This window comes from Microplitis mediator, chromosome 4 (assembly GCF_029852145.1).
Source record: "Microplitis mediator isolate UGA2020A chromosome 4, iyMicMedi2.1, whole genome shotgun sequence".
Classification (NCBI taxonomy): domain Eukaryota; kingdom Metazoa; phylum Arthropoda; class Insecta; order Hymenoptera; family Braconidae; genus Microplitis; species Microplitis mediator.
The window spans coordinates 6,776,607-6,797,605 of NC_079972.1; the positions used below are offsets into that span (position 1 = coordinate 6,776,607).

The window sequence follows — 20,999 nt, forward strand, 5'->3', positions numbered from 1 at the left end:
ACTGGCAAGCGTTAGGTGATAGGTTCGAATCGTGGTAATTGACCTACTTACAACAAAAATTGTTTGAAAATTAATAACTTAGCTGAAAATTGAAATAAAAAATTTTTTTATACCTAATTGGACATTTTTTTTCTATAAAACTGAAACATATTATAATATATTTATAATGAAAAGTTTGCTTTTTCTATAAGTAAATAATTAACTATGCGATAAATAATGTAAAATTAATTTTTTTAAATGTAGACAAAGAAACTTACACATTAAAAATATTTTGAAGTTTCTCAGTTGATAAAAACTAAAATTCGTGTAAATATTCTTAATACTTATAAATTAAATTGATATTTTTCGAATATCTAATCAAATACTCATAAAATCAGTACACATGAAAGTTTGATGAAGAATATCTTTTGAAGGCTTAATTTAATCGCCAAAACATAAGACTTCATTTTCATATAGCAGTTAATTTCCTACAAAATCAATATTGCGCATTTTATAATAGTCATTTATTGTCGAGTTATAAAATTCATAAACAAAAATGATATTTGTCTTAAAATAATCAAACTTAAATCTTCAATATCATTCAAATGGTGAGGTTAAGAATCTCTTCTTGTGAATATTAAGAGCTCTCATGTTCACAGGCGTCTTTTTTTATGTAAATGAAACTTTTGAACCTGTTTCCGAGAAAAAAAAAACATATAACCAATTTAGTTACCACGATCACGCCTACAATTCTTATCGGGCCCTAATGAAATTTGCCACACTTATTCTATGGGTGATTATCACGGTTAAGTTCGAAGATGTGCCAAACCGGTGGATTAGTTTGGAAGTTATGACTGTTGAAAATTTTCACGATTTTTCGATAAAATCAGTTCTAATCACTGTTAAAGTTCATGTAACTTTAAAATTAAAAGTCATAGATAATTTCTGCGAAAATTGTTTTAAAGCTTGTTAAATAAGCTTCAATTTTTGGTCTTAAACTTAATGTTTTGATAATTTTATTAAATAATTTGATACCCTTGAAAGTTTCAACGGAATTAAAAAAAATTAGAAAATATGTTTTTCATTACTGATAACATGCATTTTTTATTATTATCCAATTCCGTCGATTATATTTTATCTATGAAGGCTTATATAACTTTGGAACAAAATCTTAGACAATTTTTATCTCATGTATCTTAATAAGCTTCAATTTTGTTCCTTAAACTTGATATTTTTATTATGTCTTATGATAGTTTCAGGGCTTTGAAAATTTTTTCAAGTATAGAAACCAACATCTTTTATAGTTTTTATTCTTAATGACTCACGCATAACACATTAAAATCTATTTCCGTTTAATTATTTTTGTCGCTATTAAAATAATCTTTTAATTTGACTCCACGGAAGTATAATGTTGTGTTAATAGTAATACCGGTAGGTTATAGTTACCACCTAAAGTTTAAATAAACATTGTAGATTATGAATAAAGCAATACTTTATTCGCGTGAAGGTTTGATTGGTATATTATCTATACAATGTTTTGTCAAATCAACTATCTGAAGTTCTCCGAGAAAGTAAGTCGCTGTCTTTTTTTACCCTTACTCTTCGAAAACTAGCCTAATTTCATACCATGACTACAAGGGAGTGTCATTTTAAGGCTATGATTTTTTTTTACGGCTATACTAGAAAATCTGGTAGTATATAGAAAATAAAAAATTATGCCGCTGGGCTAAAGGGTTTAAGTCCAATAGCGGCTTAGCTCATCAAAAAATTCGATTTCCCATTTAAATAACACGGGAAATTTTTTTTTTTGACTTTGAGTATTTTTAACTCATGGACAACTCAATAGATCGAATTGACTAATCTAATTTTTTGTAGGAAATTGAACGCTGTACAAAAAAGGTCTCTTATCATTTTTCGATCAATCCATCTGTTCTAAAGTTATTACAGCTCGAAGTCAAGTTATAGTAAATTTTGAGATCTTTTTACTTTTCCGGCAAAACTATCAGACTTATCATAAAATTTTATGGGGTCTTTTTTGTTGGCAATTGTATTTCCTACAAATTATTATCAGTAAAATTGATTTTAAATTCCGCATTGTTTTCTAGTTATTTTCATTTCAATGTTGAGCTCTTGAAATCGATCAGAACACTACTTTTTTAAGAGCTTGAAATTGAAATGAAAATAACTAGAAAACAATGCTGAATTTGAAAAAATTTTACTAATAATAATTTGTAGGAAATAAAATTGTCAACAAAAAAGATCCTACAACATTTTATGATAAGTCTGATAGTTTTGCTATAAAGTAAAAATATCTCGAAATTTACTATAACTTGACTCCGAGCTCTAATAATTTTAGAACAGATGGATTGATCGAAAAATGATAAGAGAACTTTTTTGTAGAACGTTCAATTTCCCACAAAATTATGTATTAGTCTATTCGATCTATTGAGTTGTTCATGAGTTAAGAATACTCAAAGTTAAAAAAAAAATTACCCGTGTTATTTAAATAGGAAATCGAATTTTTTGATGAGCTAAGCCGCTATTGAACTTAAACCCTTTAGCCCAGTGGCATATTTTTTATTTTCTATATACTACCACATTTTTTGGTATAGCAGTAAAAAAAAAAATATAGCCTTAAAATGACACACCCTAATGACTATACACTATTATATTATATGTCTCGTTCTCGGTGATGATATTGTAGTCATGCTTGTCATGCTTAAAGTCACAACGTTTAACGCATAAGAATTTTAAAAGTGGCGCTCACCCGTCATACTGTCCGCTCGCCAGGCCCTCTACCCTCATATTGTTTCGTTGTGTTTACGAGTTAAAACGTTTTTCGCATTTCGCTCAATTAGAAAACTAAATAAAAATTAAATTAAGATAGTTAGGACATAAAAAATGTCATTTCGCAAAGGGAAAAAACGCTCAAGATTCCAATCCTGATCAAGAGAACGACGCAAGCGTCATAGAGATGAAACAATAGACGAGTTGGAAAACCGCGTGATTAACCTAACAAAGGTGGTCACGGACCTCGTCAATATTCAACAGGAACAACAAAAAAAAAAAAAAAAAAAAATTAATATTTTTGTATACTTAAACATAATCTGAATCGAATTAAAACTTATCGGACTTTTTGATATTGATTTTTAGCAAAATCGCCTTCAAGCTGAGATAAAGCTTGAGGAAAACCACGGGAACAGTATACCGGTATTCTCATGACCTTGATGGACCAAAACTCCACCGTCCATCGTACGGCATAAATAGCTTTAACAAATTCTCAACAAGAAATTTCGTTAGCTAAAGATAATAATGGTAAGTTCCGTAAAAAATTTTTTATTAGTATTTACTGTTCTATCAAATCTCATCTTTCCACACGAAAGGTGGGAGGCAATGTCCATACGACATTGACCAATCCATACGACACCCGATATATATGTCTATCTGTAATTACTTGTAATAAGTTCAATAAGAACATTAATACAAGTTGCACAATAAGTGCTGCTACATTATCATAAATGTGTTCAGTAAAAAAATTCTCCTCTTGTAGATCTGGATGAGAATAAGGAGAACACAGACGGGGCAGATAGTCCGGTCGACACAGTGATGCTGTCAGACGAGGCTGGGGAAAAAATAGCTTTCACAACCGAAGTAGAATCATCAAGGGATGATATTTTGAAAATTTTGGGCTTTGATGCAAATGATTCCACATTTAAAGATGTAAAGCATCACCCGAAACTCAAAGAAACCTGGCTGGAGTGGAAAAAGAACGGGCTGCTTGAGAAAAATAAAAAAGAAATTCTCCAATCGTATAATAGAAAGACAATTTTATACAGAAGCTCCCAAGATAAATCTTGAGATTGTACCTCTCTTATCAGAAATTGCTAAGAAGAAGGATCAACATTTCTTGGAAAGACAGAATTGTGTTTGTACTGCAATATCAGCGTTGCGGCGGCAGTGTCTTTGCTACTAGATCCTCCAAAAGAAGGCCTAGATGAGGATTTGTTTACTACGTACATCAGTCACGCAGGCCAGATTTTAACTGATGTATTCTTTCAACAGACAGAAGCCCGAAAATCTTTTATGACTCCTCAGCTGAATAAAAGTATCAGGCAGTGGTGGATTCTATGATCTCCAATGAATGGCTCTATGGACAAAAACTTTAAGCTTTAAAATTTAAAGGGGGTAATTATGAGAGCAAAATACTAATAACCGATTCGATGATGAAAGACTTGGCTTGGTGGAAAACTAATGCTATTGTTGGTTCGTGCCCAATTAGGACTGAGAAGTATACACTTGAAATTATTTCGGATTCATCCTTATCTGGATAGGGTTGTTACTGTGAAGGTAAAGAGGCCTTTGGTTTTTGGGACAGAGAAGAAAGAAAAAATCACATAAATTATCTTGAGTTATTGGCGGCTTTCTTTGCAATAAAATGTTTCGCCTCAAAACTGTCAAATCAGGAATTTTTGTTACGGTTAGATAACACGACGGCTATAGCGTACATAAATAGAGCAGGAAGAGTTCAATACTTGCATCTTAGTGAACTCTCCGGAAAAATCAGGGAGTGGTGTGATAAAAGACACCTATGGTTGAAGGCATCATACATACCATCAGCAAAAAATGTTGAAGCAGATAGAGTCTCGCGTTGTGACAATATCGACTCTGAATGGGAACTCGCTTAAACTGCGTTTGAACAAATTATACAGAAGTTCGACGCATTCTGAGTCGATCTATTTGCGTCTAGATTAAACAAAAAATGTAAAATTTTTTTCTCGAAATTTCCTGACCCAGAAGCAAAGCTAGTTGATGCCTTTACTACATCATGCCCGGGAAAAAAAAATTTTATATAATCAGATATATGTAAGAAGCGACCATATTGCCCTGGACACGTAGGCTGCTGGACAGCCTGGCTGTGACGTCAAACCCACCCCCATCACGTGATGTCTCAGTTACCCCCACAGGTCAAGGGACCCGAGGGCCACAGAAGGCAGAGGCAGAGATTACAATTGTACTGGACGGTTGAGCGGTCACATCGTCGAATATATACAGATATACCTACTTACTTTCGTTGAACATTGTCGGGTTTAAGCTTGTATAATAAACACTCCTTTGGTTTAAACCTTGCGTTAGTTATTTCTTACATATATTTATATATAATTTTTTTCCCTTTCTGGGTGTATAGTGCCGGATAGCTCAACTGATAGAGCACTCAGCGCGATACCAACATGGTCTGGGTTCGATTCCCAGATCGGGCTATCTATATTTTTCTCAATTTATCTAAAAATTGTCTTATTGAGAAGGTTATTTGCATGTTTGCATGTTTAGGTTTCCACTATATTTAAATGAGTTACCCAGAATCCGGCACTATTCTATATAATTTTTCCTTCCCGGGTGGACAAGTCAATACTTCTATGCCTTTCCTCCGTTCGTGATTATTTCACGTGTCCTTAGAAAAATAATTTATGATCAAGCAGTTGGTGTCTTAGTAGTACCAGTTTGGCTGACACAGCCATGGTACCCTCTGTTTCCATCTCTCCTCATAGAACAACCTATTTTATTTAAACCACAATCCAACCTGCTGTTTTTTCCTTTCAGAAACATCAGTCATCCACTGTCGTCCCACCTTTCCATGGCGGTAAGGAAATTGTCAGGGAAGCATACACAAAGAAAGGACTTTCGGATGAAGCTGCGGATATGATGATAAATTCAATCACAAAGTCTACCTCAAAGCAATACGAGTCTAGTCTAAAACGATGGTGGTCGTTTGCGCGTCTTTATAATATCGACTTGTATAATTCAAAAACCACTGATATCATTCAATTCCTGAATAACCTGTTTAAGGAAGGAGAAAGCTATACTACTCTCAACACTGCCAGATCCATGATATCTTCAATATCAGCTCACAATATTAACAACGATGGTCTAATATCACGCTTCTTTAAAAGTGTATATTCAAACAAAGACCATCCAAACCAAAATACAGTTCAATATGGGATGTAGGCCCGGTGCTGAAATATACGGAAAAAATGCATCCTCTTTTCAATTTAAATTGAAAGAAGCTGCTCAAAAGGTAGCAACCTTATTGGCACTTACTACAGCTCAAAGGCTTTAAACTCTGGCATTGGTGAGAATAGATAATATCAAAAAAACAAAAACTGAGATAAAAATATAAATCACGGAGCTGACAAAAACGACAAAACTTGGATCTATGCCCCGACTAGAATTCCTTCCTGATTTGCCTGAAGTACCATAAGGACCTTATCAGGTTAATATAAGGTTTGCCTTATTAGGGCAAACCTGACAAGTTCCTTGTCAGGCCCTCGTCAGGATATCCTTATTCAAAAAAAAGTTATTTGCTATCGGGTCAACCTGACGAGATTCTGATCAGGACCTCGTCAGGATATCCTTATTTAAAAAAAAGTTATTCCATCCCTTTGAATATTTCATTTACAGGCTAAGAATTAAACAAAGTACAAAAGAATATTATGTAAAAAACACGACAATCATTGCAGCACAGATTTTTTACTTCTTCATCAGTTATTCTTTAACATCATAATAAATATTATATTTACACTTTCAAGATCACATGTGTATGTCAGTGCATCGAGGACTTTGAATTGTAAGGGTGCAGGTTCGAGTCCAGCAGTCATCGGGATTTTTTCATCAATAAAAAAAATGTTTACTTCCTCTAATCAATGCTCTCAATACAATAGATTAAATTCTCGATCGAATTATGATTCTCTTATTTCTTTGCAATTTATTATTTTTTTTTTAATTAATGACTAATAAGATAATCCTGATAAGGATTTGATGAGGATATCCTGGTAAGGACCTGATAAAGCCATCCTGATAAGGATTTGATGGGGATATCCTGGTAAGGTCCTGATAAGGCAATCCTGATAAGGACCTCATGGGTCTTAAGCGTTACATCCATACCAGGATCCTCGTCAGGATACCCTGATCGGAACCTTATTTGAAATAAGGTTAACCTGATAAGGACCTCGTCAGGCCCTTATGAAAAATTCTAGTCGGGTGTATCCGGAACTTGTATTGCCATTTTACAAAGATAGACCAGGGCTTCGTTTCGCATCAGCAGTTTTAGATTATATTGATATTACTAAAGAATTAAGAAGTAGTGAGACGAAGACCTTATTTATTGGAACCACAAAACCATACGGACCAGCCTCATCACAAACCATTAGCCACTGGGTAAAGTCACTCCTGGGAAAGGCAGGAGTAGATACGAGTCAATTTACGGCATACAGTACACGGCATACAGCGGTCTCAACTGCCCGCAGACGGGGTGTAGACATTATGACAATACGACGATGCGCTGGGTGGACACCAACTTCTCAGACATATTTGGTCAGTAACTTTCGTAATTCGGTCACGGTTTTGATTCTCGAAATTTCGAGTTTAAAATTCTAAGGCTATATAAAAAATTTTAGCACGGATAGCTTAACAACAGACGGGAAAAAAAAATTTCTTCTATTAATTTGTTATTGGTATATGTTTAACGTATCACTGTGAATGAGGATGAATTTAAGGTTGTTATCGTGAAAATCCAAGTTCGATTACTGGTTTGTTTCTGATTTCAAAAATTCTTTTCAAGATGATCTTTACGTTCAATGAGTAAAAAATTATTGTCTTAAATAATTGTTATGATTAAAAAAAAAAATCACGGTCTTAATGATATATTTTTTCCTTTGAATTTAAGTATCAAAGATAATGGAATAAAATTAGTTGCCGAATGAAACACATCAGATGTTTGTATCCGTTTTTTTATTAGGTCTTTTTTTGCTGATTTATTTTCTCCGAGTCGATTTATTTCGGATCTATTTTTTCCGATTTTATTTTTCCCGGATCTATTTTTTGCGGATCTATTTTTTCCGGGTCTATTTTTTCCAGGTCTTTTTTTCCGGGATCCATTTACAAATTCTCAAATTATTGTTACTGTTTTTTCAATACTATTTTTCTACTTGAAGTAGCTCGGTGGTGTATTTACCATTTAACTACGTTTAAATTTGTTGTTGATCAAAACTGGTATAGCTTTTGAAGGGTTTAGTAAAAAAATTACAAATTTTCTAAGGAGTCCTGGGAAACTTCACAGAATAATTTGTAATTTTTTTAATAAATACTGAAAATTTTAATATGTCTCCCAAACATCCTTAAAAGAGTAAATGCAGCGCTTCATAGTCTAAAAGTACGGAAGAATATCTTTACGCCCGAAATAAGAAGATTATTGGCTTCAGCTACAATACTTTCATTGCATGACTATTGTTTTGTTGTGCTTGTTGACTCTACTGCTAAAAATGATTTGAAATTACAGAGTGCGATGAACACTACGATTAGATTCATTTTTAGTCTTAAACGAGATAAACATGTAACTCCTTATCGTCGTACATTAAACTGGCCCTCAGTCAGATCTAGGCGGGCATACTTTCTAGCCACTTATTTTTATAAATTGTTACAAATAGGTAAGCCTAGCTATTTAAGAGACTTATTCATCAGGGATCAACTTTATATATCTTCAAGTTTGGATACTTAAAAGTATTCGTTATAAATTATCTTAGTTAAATCATGTATAGTTACACCTAAGCTTATTAATAACGTATCCCTTATTATATTATTACAACTTAATTATATCAATATATATTAAATTGATCTATTGTACACACAGATGTATCCTAATTGGTTAATAGTTGTACTTTATGTATCAATGAAATGCATATTGTATAAAAACTCACGATTTGACCAATGCCTTGGAATAATAAAATAAATAAACTAATCAATCAATGAATAGTCTACACTGATAGAAGGGTTTCTTAGTATTTAAGAAATCATTTCTTAAACATCATTTTTTTGTATTTAAGAAATGATTTTTTAATAGTTAAGAAATCATGCCTTGAGAAATGATTTCTTAACTATTAAGAAATCATCTCTTAAATAGTAAGAAATGTTTGTTAAATACAAAAAAATGATATTTAAAAAAAAATGTTGTTGTAATAATAATTAAATGAATACATGCCAGGACTGGTTGGTGGTTGGAATGTTAGAAAAATACGCATATTGAAAAATATAACAATATTTTTATTTGTCACAGCACATAATATCACTGGATTGCGAAATTAAATCTTTGATTTAATTAATTAATACTGTTAATTGTTTGAGCTCGTGACTACGTAATTAATTGAAAACAAATTATTGAATTGAGCTCGAGTAGTTAATTGAAATAATTGAGATAGTTAATTTAAGTCTATTTGAACACCGAGTTGATTACAAAAATGTCATGATAATAAGTAACATGAAAACAGAGGTTACCGAGCGAAGTTAATGATTGAACACTTAATGATTATTTTTAAGAGCACTAAATGCATGATATTTGAGTACATTAAATTCTCGAGAAAGTTGAACACTAAGTTTAATTGATTGCAATGAGTCCAATAATAATAATTTACACTGATTTTAAATTGGTTATGAACACATGGTAGCATGATAACAGCGACTACCAAGTGAGAATATTTTTAAAATAAATAATTGAGCATCGGAATAATCAGAATAATTATTAAATTGAGTCTTTTATTTATATGAACACTTGAATTAATTAATTGATGAATAATTAAGCACCTGGAATGGTCCCCGTCGGAATAACCTCTTTGAAAACGTGGTCGTTGATTACTTGAATTCTAAGTTCTTGATATTAATTATTTTGTTGAGTTCTGATTTGTGAATTATATAAATAACTATAGAATTTTGGAGCTCGATGATTTCTTGATTTATTTAGATAATTATTTTCATTTATATTCTCGAGATGAGTGCGAAATAATGAGATTAATTGGAGCACGTGTTTACACTTGATAAGTATATAACGATAGATAATGGCGTCGGTCTTCTCGACACGAGGCAGGAAGCAGCAAATGCGCATGATCAAGTTTGAATTTATGGAAGAGGCCCCAGGAGGTGCTGCCTCTACCTGCCAGAAGTGTAACTTCATTTGAATTCAAATGTAGTTGTGATTACGCAACAAATTTCTTAAATACTAAGAAATCTTTTTTAAATGCTAAGAAATCCTTCTATCAGTGTATTTAGAATTTAGTTTAGTTGAAGTAAAGTGGTTTATATATGTATATAAAGTGAGTTAAACTATCGATAAAAATCATCACTAATGAGACCTCGTTAGTAAATTTAAACTTGGGCAAAAATTATTGTGATGATGATTGGAAAAGTAGCTTTCATAACACATACTTGGTATTTGAACAGCGATAAAAGTGTGAGTAACCCCTCAATACACAAGGCGAGAAAATTATAAAGAGTCATTACTGTGCATAAAATTTTCAGCTCCTCTTTCATAAGCGTTTTGTATGGGACATAGGTCAGAGTCTAACCGACGAATACGTCAAACATCGGAGTAAAATGCCTTTCCCTCACAATTCTGTTTCGGTCACCTTGCTTTCTTCTCATTCTCTCTTTACTATTTTTTTTTTTTTTTTGTGAGAACTTGAAGAAATTCAAATTCAATATTAAGTTTGAAGTAAAAAAATTGAAAAATAAAGCATGTATAAGCGCTGAGTAACTAGTGCTACAAAACGGGTACTATATTGAAAAGGTATAAAAAACTGAAAGAGTAAAAAAGAGAAAACGTTATGAAGAACGGTGGAAAATGCCGATGGGTGAGAATTAAAGTTTTACAAGCCGGTGCGGTGGTGAGCATTATCGCTGGAAGTCTAAACTTAGAAATCCCCGAATGCGTTCACCCTCCGGGTCAAAAAGTTTTGTCGTCGGAACGAGACAAGATAAAAGAAAAAAGTCAGGTAAAAGAAAGAGTTAGTAAGGTAAGTTGTAGAACGTCAGGGAGATAGAGGGTAAGAAAGAAAAATAAAATAACGAAAAACAAAAAAGAAAAAAAAATTAAGCTTAAGACGAAGGATTGGTGCAAACCGCAGTTTCACAGGCAAGCTGAGGAAATCCTTTAAGGGGATTAGAAGGTGTACGGAGTAACTGGTTTCCACAATCCTATCTAACGAATCCACTAAGTTTATACTTTCATGTCGTTCTTTTTTTAGTCTTTAGGCATTTTTTATTGATCTGCTTTTATTATTTAGTTGATTTATTAATGTATGTTCTTTATATAAAATAAAAAAAACCTATAATTTATAGTCCAGATGTAAAATATGTGCAGGTAACGATTACACAGTACATAGAAAAAAATTTTTATTTACAAGTTAGTAATTCGGGGCTGTAATAAATTAACAGAGTAAGCCGAAACACTTAGTTAGGAACCACCACACATTCATTTAAGCTATTTGTATAGAGGATAACGAGCTATTAACTTGTAGATGTAACTACTTTTACCTTTGCGAAGTGCTGCGGGGCTGGAATTCACCAAAAGAAGAAAAACTAACACGAGAAATGTCCATGATGAAACTGAAGTTATGCTAAAAGTTAAAAACACCATTCTATTTTTTCTCTCCCAGTCTTGAAGACTGTCAATCATCCTTTTTTTTCATCTGCCTCATTTGAATTTAGTTGAAACTTAAACAAAAACCAGAAAAACAAAAAAATTATCATGATTAATTAAAATTTTTATTTATTAAACTTATATATTTTATATTGCCCGAATAAATTTAATTTTAGTATACAAATGCACTAACAGAAAACAAAAGAAAAATATTTTATTGATATAATACATTATGATTGTTTGACACTTTATATTGTCAAAAGGTGAAAAATAAAAATTATTATTAAATAAAAATGGTTATTTTAAAACAAGAATCGAAAAATCAACAGTCACAAAGTTATTTTTCTATTTGTCTGTGCACGTTTTCTACTCTCTTTGACTCTTGCTCGTTTCTATAGTTTTTCCCCGTTTCCCTTTTCTACTTTGGTCAGAATTTCTATTCACCCATCTATTTTTACATTCGCTTCTTCCCCTTACCCTTTTATCCTTCGTCAATAGCCGGACTGGCACGTCCCGTTTTTCCTACCATTCATTGCGCGCTCAATTCTATGCCATACAAAACTTCATATGTATTGCATATATGAAAGAAACGGAAAATGAATATCTACACTCTTTTTATGAATTTTATATAAATTTATGTCATTAAAATTTATTTACATTTATATATATATTAGGGTGCCTCGTTTCCAGCGAAAGATGGTTTTTCGTTGCTCATCAAGCAAAATATTATTCTTTATGCTAAAACAAAATTTCCTGCCAAGTTTGAGCCCTTAATTTCAATTCTGAGTACTTTCCATTTGATTTCAAAGATTTTCCATTTAAAATACACGTAAAATAAATTACTTTTTTTTTAAATTTCTAATGCTCAGTTGTATTTTATGATGTCAAAGCGCCGTTTGTCGCAATTTGTAGGGAACTTAGCTGTTATTTAAGCTGTTTCACTTGTGTCCGTTGCGGAAGTCATTTTTCCTATGAAACTGACATTTATCGGCTTGCAGAACCTAAACTAATGAAAGTATACTAAAAATATTAGTAGGAATTTTGAAAGAAATTTTATCCCCTTCAAAAACAGTCCTATGAGTCATGTCTCTAAAGTCCATAGTTTCCGAGTTATAGTGATTTTAATAATTTGAAAAATACAATATCAAAAAAAAAATTACAATTGATATTTTATTTTTCAAATTATTAAAATTACTATAACTCGGAAACTATAGACCTTAGCGACTTGACTCTTTTGTTGAAAAGAATACAGTTTCCTATAGAATTCCTATTAATATTTTAGGTATTATTAACTTAAGGTAATTTGGTACACGGAGAAAAAAGTTAAAGAATTTTTACTAAATTTGAAAAAAAAATTACAATCTAAGAAAGTAATCTCGAAATGTTAAAAAAAAATCAAAACTTTTACACAACTCAAGGTAAAAATTACAACATATTATTTAGAATAATAATATCTGTTCATTATAAAAATTACTACATTCAAGATAAAATTTACTAACGACGAAATGAAAACTATAATGTACCAATCATTTTTACTATTGTCCTTAGTAAATATTATTTAACGCGTTGTGAAAGATGTATTCTGGCGAGTAATTTTTACAATCCAGATTGTAATTTTTACAATCCAGATAGTAATTTCGTCCCCACTCCTAAAATAATAATCATACGCGTCGGAAGACGCGTATTCAGGTACCACTACCTACTGACGAACGGGACTTACACACACACACATCCATAGGTTGAATGGGGAATCACTTTTACGAGACGCACACCCGCATGGAAAAGCTATATGTTGTTAAAAGTATATAACAAAATATATTGTGAATATGTGATAAATATATAGCGGCAAAAATATCTATATTGAAAAATATATGTTTTTTACATATAATGGATTATATATTTATCATAATATATTTATTTGTATATAATGTTTTGTATTTTTCTATATATATTATCTCATATAATGCTCAATATATTCTTATCATATATGGATAGTATATATATAATTTATAAGTATAATATAATAAACTTGATATATATAGCCATATATTTTGACTCATATAATTAGTGGTATATGGTCTCTATATAATTGATTATATATGAAAGAATTTATATGATTAAATATATGGTTCGTGGTATATTGGAATTATATTTTTCCAGTATATCAAAACATATTTTTCGCAATATATTGAAAATTTTATTTTTTAATATACTTTTTCAATTTCTACACAATCCCACAAAAAAAAGTCAAATTTATTATTTTTTCTCCTTCTTTTCATTGACCTTATATTTACTGGCAATAACCTAAGAAAACTAAAAAAAGTGCCATATATTTTACAATATATTGGAAACTATATATTTTGCAATATATTGGAAAACATATATAAAAAATACTATATATTAATTAATATACTACTTTCAATATAATATATCAATATAAAAAAGATATATTAAAATATATATGTAAAACATACATAAAAAGTCATATATTGATAATATATTCTTGCAATATATTTTTTTTCAATATATTATCATATGTTAATACGGCAAAAATATAAATATTATTTTATATATTGTACAATATATCACATTATAATATTCATATATTCTATCATATATATGTTTTCACATATAAAGTTTTTTCATGCGGGCATGCACACAACACTCACACACATACGTATACAAACGCGGAATGATTTATAATCAAAGCTTGAAAATAAAATTATTTTCCCGACGTTGGGATCGAACCCGGTCCTCACTGTTTTTTTACACCCTGACCAAGTACGTTGACAGCTCAGCCACAATCACTCTAAAACCAACTGTGTTACAAGTGTATTATTTTAACACACATTAAATGTGTTCTATGTTTAATGGCCATAAACAAAACTATAGTTTTTTGTAGTCACTTAAAACACGTTTCACGGTGTGTTAAAAATCTATAGATTGCTTATGGCGTTTCAATGTTATTTTGCAAGTGTGTTAATTTTGACTACACACTCAGTTTTAGAGTGATGACGATTAGAAATTCTGAATTTATAGCAAGTATATGGGTAGGATACAACATCAACGGTATCATATACCCTGAACTAAAAATTACGATCTCAAATAGTAATTTTATCTCCCGGAGTAACAATTTGTCTTACCGACATTCTAAAATGTACACTACTTACATAAAATTACATTGGAGATAACTATTTTTATTATTTTAAAGATTTTAAGTTTTCATTGTGAAACGCATTAGACTAACATTTATTATCGTGTCAGTTAAAATATTTAGTGTATTTAATAAATTTTATTAGGAATAAAAAAATTTGTTTGGGCTTGATAATAATTTTTATAAAGCGTAGTTTAATATTCTGTATTACTGTAGCAAATTTTAATATTTCAACTTCACAATAATTTTAATAAAATGTTTTAATATTTATCAACTACGGAACAAAAATTCTGACTAATGTACTAATTTTTAATAAATCCAATAATCATTTTTACTTCTTGTGAGATTGAACTCTTTTCATTTGAATGAGTAAATATTGAATTTTTTCAAGTGAAAATTTAACAAAGCTTTAAAGTAATTTTTACAATTAACTTAAATTTTCTACAAACGATAGTAATTTTTTATGTATAATTGTAATTTTTAATTTTAGATAAAATTTTTCAATATCTAATGATAATTAATATAAATTTAAAAATTATATTTTTGTTTACATAATTGTACTTTCTATTTAGCGGGACAAAGTCATTTTTAGATTCAAATTAAGTAAAAATTACAGTTTTAAAATAAAAATTATCAAAGTCGTGAGAGATTTTTCAATTTTTTAAGTAATTATCTTTACAAAGGAAACATAATTATGATAAATGAAAATTACGATCTGGATAGTAATAATTGAAATCAAAAATGAGTTTTCTATAAATCATCGTAATTTTTTTTATGGATTGTAATTTTTCGTTTGAGATAGCAAATTTTTAATCATGGTTGTAATTACTATTTAATTTTCACCGGCATTTTTCTCCGTGTAGTCAAACCTTCAATAGTTAATCCTTACTTTAATTATGATAATTTCAAAGATTATATTTTTAAGCCCTTGAAAACAAAAAACCAGAATTTTTTACCAGACCATTTAAAAAATATAATTAATTAAACTTTCGTGAAAATACGTGGGCTCTTCTGGCTGTCTTAATTCAACTTATCAGGAAGTTGATAATTTGTAAAAAAATCGGTCTATCAGTTGACCCTGCGGGCCAGCCCCAAAACTTCCCGCTGTTTCCGAGCTCCTTGAGCTCGAAAATATTATTGTGAATACATTTTCGAAAATACTTTTGTATGCCATTGTTTTCAAAAAAAACATTTTTTAGCATTTCTTTCTCCCACGATATCTCGCGAACAAATTAACCGATTTTGATGGTTGAGGTGGAAATCAACGCGTTTTATCAAGTTCTAAAGCTGATCAAATTTTGAAATTGATTTATCCAGTCGTTTTTGAGAAATTACAAAAAAACCAAAAAAATTTTTTTTTTGAATTCTTTCGTCAACGGTTTCTCTTGAACGAATGAACCGATTTTGATTTTTTTGGTGAAATTCGACGCGGCTTATAAAGTTTTAGAGCTAATTAGATTTTGGAATCAATCCATCGAGCATATTAAAAGTTATCCAAATAAAACATTTTTGAAAACATTTTATTTTCGAAATATCTCCGAACGCACCCTACCGATTAAGCTCAAATTCCAACAGCTTTAATATATTAACAAGCCGCGTTGAATGACACCTCAAAAATCAAAATCGGTTCATCCGTTCAAGAGTTATGAATATTTACATACATACATACGTACGTACACAGATACATACACTCGGACATCATCGTGAAATTAGTCAGGATAGCTTCCTAGAACCTCAAAACGTCAAAATCTGATAGAAATTCGGTTTTTGCAAATCGGACCGAAACCTATAACTTCCCGAATTTTTGAAAATTTTCAATTTTCTTAGCGGGAAGATAAAAAAAACAATTTTGACATTGTTTTGACTTCGAAATGCGGCTACCAAATTACGTTAAAAGAACTTATGTAAATGTCAAAAGTGCGTTGAATTAATACAAATTTTTAATCCGAATTTACATATATATATACGAGTGCATATATATAATTTATAAATTTTAATTACGACACTACGTTTAAATATTACAACCTTTTATATTTTTAAAATTTATTTGATAACTAATATCGATAGTTTAATACATTTTCTAAAATAATGATCAGTTACATCTGTATTTCTGTAAAATATATTTTATGGAAGCTAAGAAATAATGTAGTATTATATATGTTAGGGTGGAGTGGAATTCACCTAATTTTTTAAATTTGAAATCGGTCTCTACCTAAAAATAAGTGAAATATTGCTGTTTATTGATAGAAAAAAGTCTTATTTACTAATTATTCGGTATACATTGTAGTTCTCGTAAGCAATCTAAATACGAAAAAAAGTTACCGATTATTAAAATGTAATAAAACTTTTGTTAAAATAAAATTAAAAATATGTGATGAATTTTTCGTTATCTTAGAGTGATTTCAACTCGAATATTGCTCTATTTTAGCAAATTTTAATCTAACATTTCAAAACTCCCCGAAAAATGGCGCCAAATTTCGATTTTTAAAATTGGTGGTACACCAAGATATTTAAAAACAAGTGCTTTTTTTCACTCTACTCTAATATGTATGGGCAATGGTATACCGTTTTTTTTTTTATTAAATAAAACTTCAATTTTTGTGGATCATAACAATTCGTTACTGTGTCTTCGATTATATAATATATAAAAATTATTTAATAAAAAAAAAAAAGAACAAATACCAAAATATCTTCTATACAATTAAAAAATAGCGTGAAAAACTATATCAATTTTTTTGTTATTATTATTACATTACACTGAGAAAATAAATACTATGTTCCAAACAAGAACTTCTTGGTTCAAGAAATCTGTTCAAAATATTTATTTTATTATTATTAATTATTAATTTATTGAGAAAAGAGCATCAAATTTATTTTTGTTATTATATTATGAGTAAACAAAAGAATACCCTAGTTAAAAATACTGATTGAAAAGAATTCAGAAGCGGCCACTCCATGCAAACTTTATATCTATACATACGAACAAAAAAATTGAAATTATTAAAAACAATTCCAATTTCATCATTCATAATTCTTTTCAATCAGTATTTTTAACCAGGGTAGCTTTACTTGAATTAAATAAAAATTATTTCCTTCAATTCTACGAATTCTTGAGACAAAATTATATATTCTTGAAAAGTATCAAGAATATATGTTCTTCTATCGAGTAAATGTCCTTGATAAAAGTATTTTTTTTTCTCAGTGTGTTGAAGTATAAAATCGTTTTTACTTAAAAAAAAATTTAACAGTTCCTTTTTTATTTATATTAAAAGTAGAATGATATATACTATTTAATGTATTTTAGTTACACGGAAAAAAATAGATAGGAATGGTTACTGTGCTACACAAGAATGATCGTAAAGTATGTAGAAACTAATCTTAGCATATTACTAGTTCTCGTTATGATAGAATTGGGTCGTTTTCACATATGACTGAGTACGATTCAACATAGTAACCATTACTATGTTACATATTATGTCGAAAACTCGACTGGTTATCGTGTTCACAGTCACCGTTCGCTTACTAGATAATGCAAGTTTTTTTTCAGCAGATGTGTTACTATGTAAAATAGGTATAGGCGCAGTGTTGAGATGCGAAAGACTCCTCGGACAAATGCGTTCCATTGTCGTTCAACATAGCAACCATTCCTGTGCTGGGCAGAAATTGTTGTTTTCCGTCACATGTCTGTTGACTGTTGACAAAATTAGTTCCCGCAATTCCCGCTAAACAGTAGTCAGACATGTGACTGAAAACAACAGTTTCTGTCCAGCACAGGAATGGTTACTATGTTGAACGACAATGGAACGCATTTGTCAGGGGAGTTTTTCGCATTTTCACACAGTGCCTATACCTATTTTATATAATAACACATCTACTGCTGAAATGAACCTACATTATCTGGTAAGCGAACGGTGAATGTGAACACGATAACCAGTCGAGTTTTCGACATAATGTGAAATATAGTAATGATTACTATGTTGAATCGTACTGTCATATGTAAAATCGACGGACTCCTATTATAACCAGAACTAGTAATATGCTAAGATTAGTTTCTACATACTTTACGATCATTCTTGTGTAGCACAGTAACCATTCCCTGTTTAAAAATATTGATTGAAAAGAAATAAAAATGATGAAATTCGAATTCTTTTCAATAATTTGAATTCTTTTGTTTGTATATATAGATATACAGTTTGCATGCAGTGACCGCTTCTCAATTCTTTTCAATCAGTATTATTAACCAGGGTTCCTATCGATTTTTTTCCCGTGTACTTTAAAAAAAAAAGTGGATTATAAATTAAAGCATCATTATAATGTATAATTATATCTACGATTTATGACTTTATAAGAAATGTAAAAAATATTTTCATGTTTTGTAAAATAATTTAAAAATATGAAGCTCATAAATAATAAAGTATCACTTAAGGGGGATAGCCACTGTGAAATTTCAAAAAGAAACAAATTTTTTTATTTTTCATAAAATCAAAGTTTATATATTCAAAAATATGTATCTAAAGTTTGATATGAAAATTCCGAATATTTTTCGAGTTATAGTCACTTATGTGGCAGCGCGTCAACTGCCCGTTGCACCGACTAAAAACTTTAAACGCGTTTTTCTCGAAACTACTTTTTTTGAACTGGTCTCATTTGTAATTTGCATAAATATGAACCGATTTGCAAATTTTTTTTTCCCGTATTCGTCTATTTAGTAGCTAAAATTGCACGTAGAGGATTTTGAAAATTTTGATTTTTAAGATGTTTTAGGGTTGTTTGAATCCAAAAAAATGATATAAAAAAACAAAAAATTTTTATTATGTCGCCATTTTCTTTCAAATCCAAATTTTCAAAATCCCCTAACCGCAAAGATAACCACATGCGTACAGAATACAACGCAGTTTGGTTTTTTGTTTCAGATAATTCGTTTTTAAGTTAGAGATGAGACCGTGGTGAGGCAAATTTTTTTGGTGCTTCACAAAAATGCTTATAATTTTGTAACAACATAATATTTTTTAATAAAAATTTTGGAGAATTATCTTCAATGAATACTTTATGAAACAAAAAGAACCCGATCCCCAAATTCCTTTATTATCCCAGTCAAAAAAATTCCCGAAAATTCTCTATTTTTTCGATCCTCACAGTGGCTATCCCCCTTAATGAATTTATGACTTGGTCGAATAATTATGTTTTTCTTGTATAAATGATAAATCTAAAAAAATCAATATAAGATCACAGATTGATTATCTTATATGAAGAGATAATAATTCATGTCAGCATGCGATAGATTTAATTCTATTGATAAACATATAGGCAAGTTATATGGCATTATTATACTCTAGTCATGTGTATACTATTGTATAATTACACTTTAACACACGCATCACTATTTCAATTTGTTATTGATAATCACCACGAAATCGATAATGACATTGACCGATTGTTTGATCAGCATAAATTATTTATAGAGAAATATGGCAGTCATAAAGAAGTTAATTTTTAAGATATTTTACACCTTTAAATAAACATCAATAGATTACATATTATTCATTTAGAATAAGTACAAATATCGAGTGTACAAAACATGTTTAGTACTAAAATTCGTTAGAATTTACAAATAATAATGTAACCGTGAGTGGAACCAACACTTGAAAGCTTACGATCTGCCGTGTGTCACGCGAGCATAATTCCCACGGGAACCAGTATCGATCCATTATATTGACATCTTTTCTCTCTTCTGTTGTCATTTAATGCGACAATTTAACTAAATTCTACATTAGCTATTCACGCATATCCACATCAAACTTTTAACAACTATTAATAATATTGTCACAAAAAAAATAAAACTAACAATTAATTTATAGGGTGTATTAATTAAAAAATTATTTAATTCACCTGTCGTTTCAATTTAGTTGAAAACGATGTTTTTTAAACATTGTTTAAAATATATCTATACGTTTTTTGGCCTATCCTTAAATTTTATTTTAAGAATAACAACAAGTATCTCATTTATGTATTATATAAAATATAATTTCATTAAAATATCACTGTCAACAAGTCACACGCGTGAATAAACGGACTACACACTCGGGTATCAGGAGCAAACTAGACTAGTATGTAACATTGACTCGCTACGAAAGTTGGTCGACACATGAAAGCTCAGAGCATCAAGTACGATTGGGCTGCTGGCGGGTCGAAGCTTGCGCAAGCTCCCTTGTACAGTAGAAATTCTAGTATTAGGGTGGGAGACTATGAGAATAAAAGAAGACGAATAAGAATGAGAAGACTTTACCAGTTGAAGAGACTTTAGTATAGCCATTTTTTTTCTGTTCGTTTTCCTGCCTAAAGTCTTTCTTATCTATTCTATATCATTCTATTTGTTGGTTGTTGATCAAAAACATTGTTTGTTTC

The 20,999-nt window shown here is 30.3% G+C and overlaps 1 protein-coding gene across 2 annotated transcripts in view; it reads right to left on the reverse strand.

The window, feature by feature from the left end:
• Positions 1-20,747, reverse strand: part of LOC130666399 (uncharacterized) — a 216,985-nt gene extending 196,238 nt beyond the window's left edge. For both annotated transcript variants that reach the window (XM_057467357.1, XM_057467356.1), the window contains exons 1-2: positions 20,484-20,747; positions 11,335-11,514 (exon numbers count right to left, since the gene is read on the reverse strand). In XM_057467357.1, the coding sequence (XP_057323340.1) occupies positions 11,335-11,476 (142 nt within the window). In that variant the 5' untranslated portion in view covers positions 11,477-11,514; positions 20,484-20,747. The remainder of the gene's footprint in view (positions 1-11,334; positions 11,515-20,483) is intronic.
• Positions 20,748-20,999: the final 252 nt, after the last annotated feature.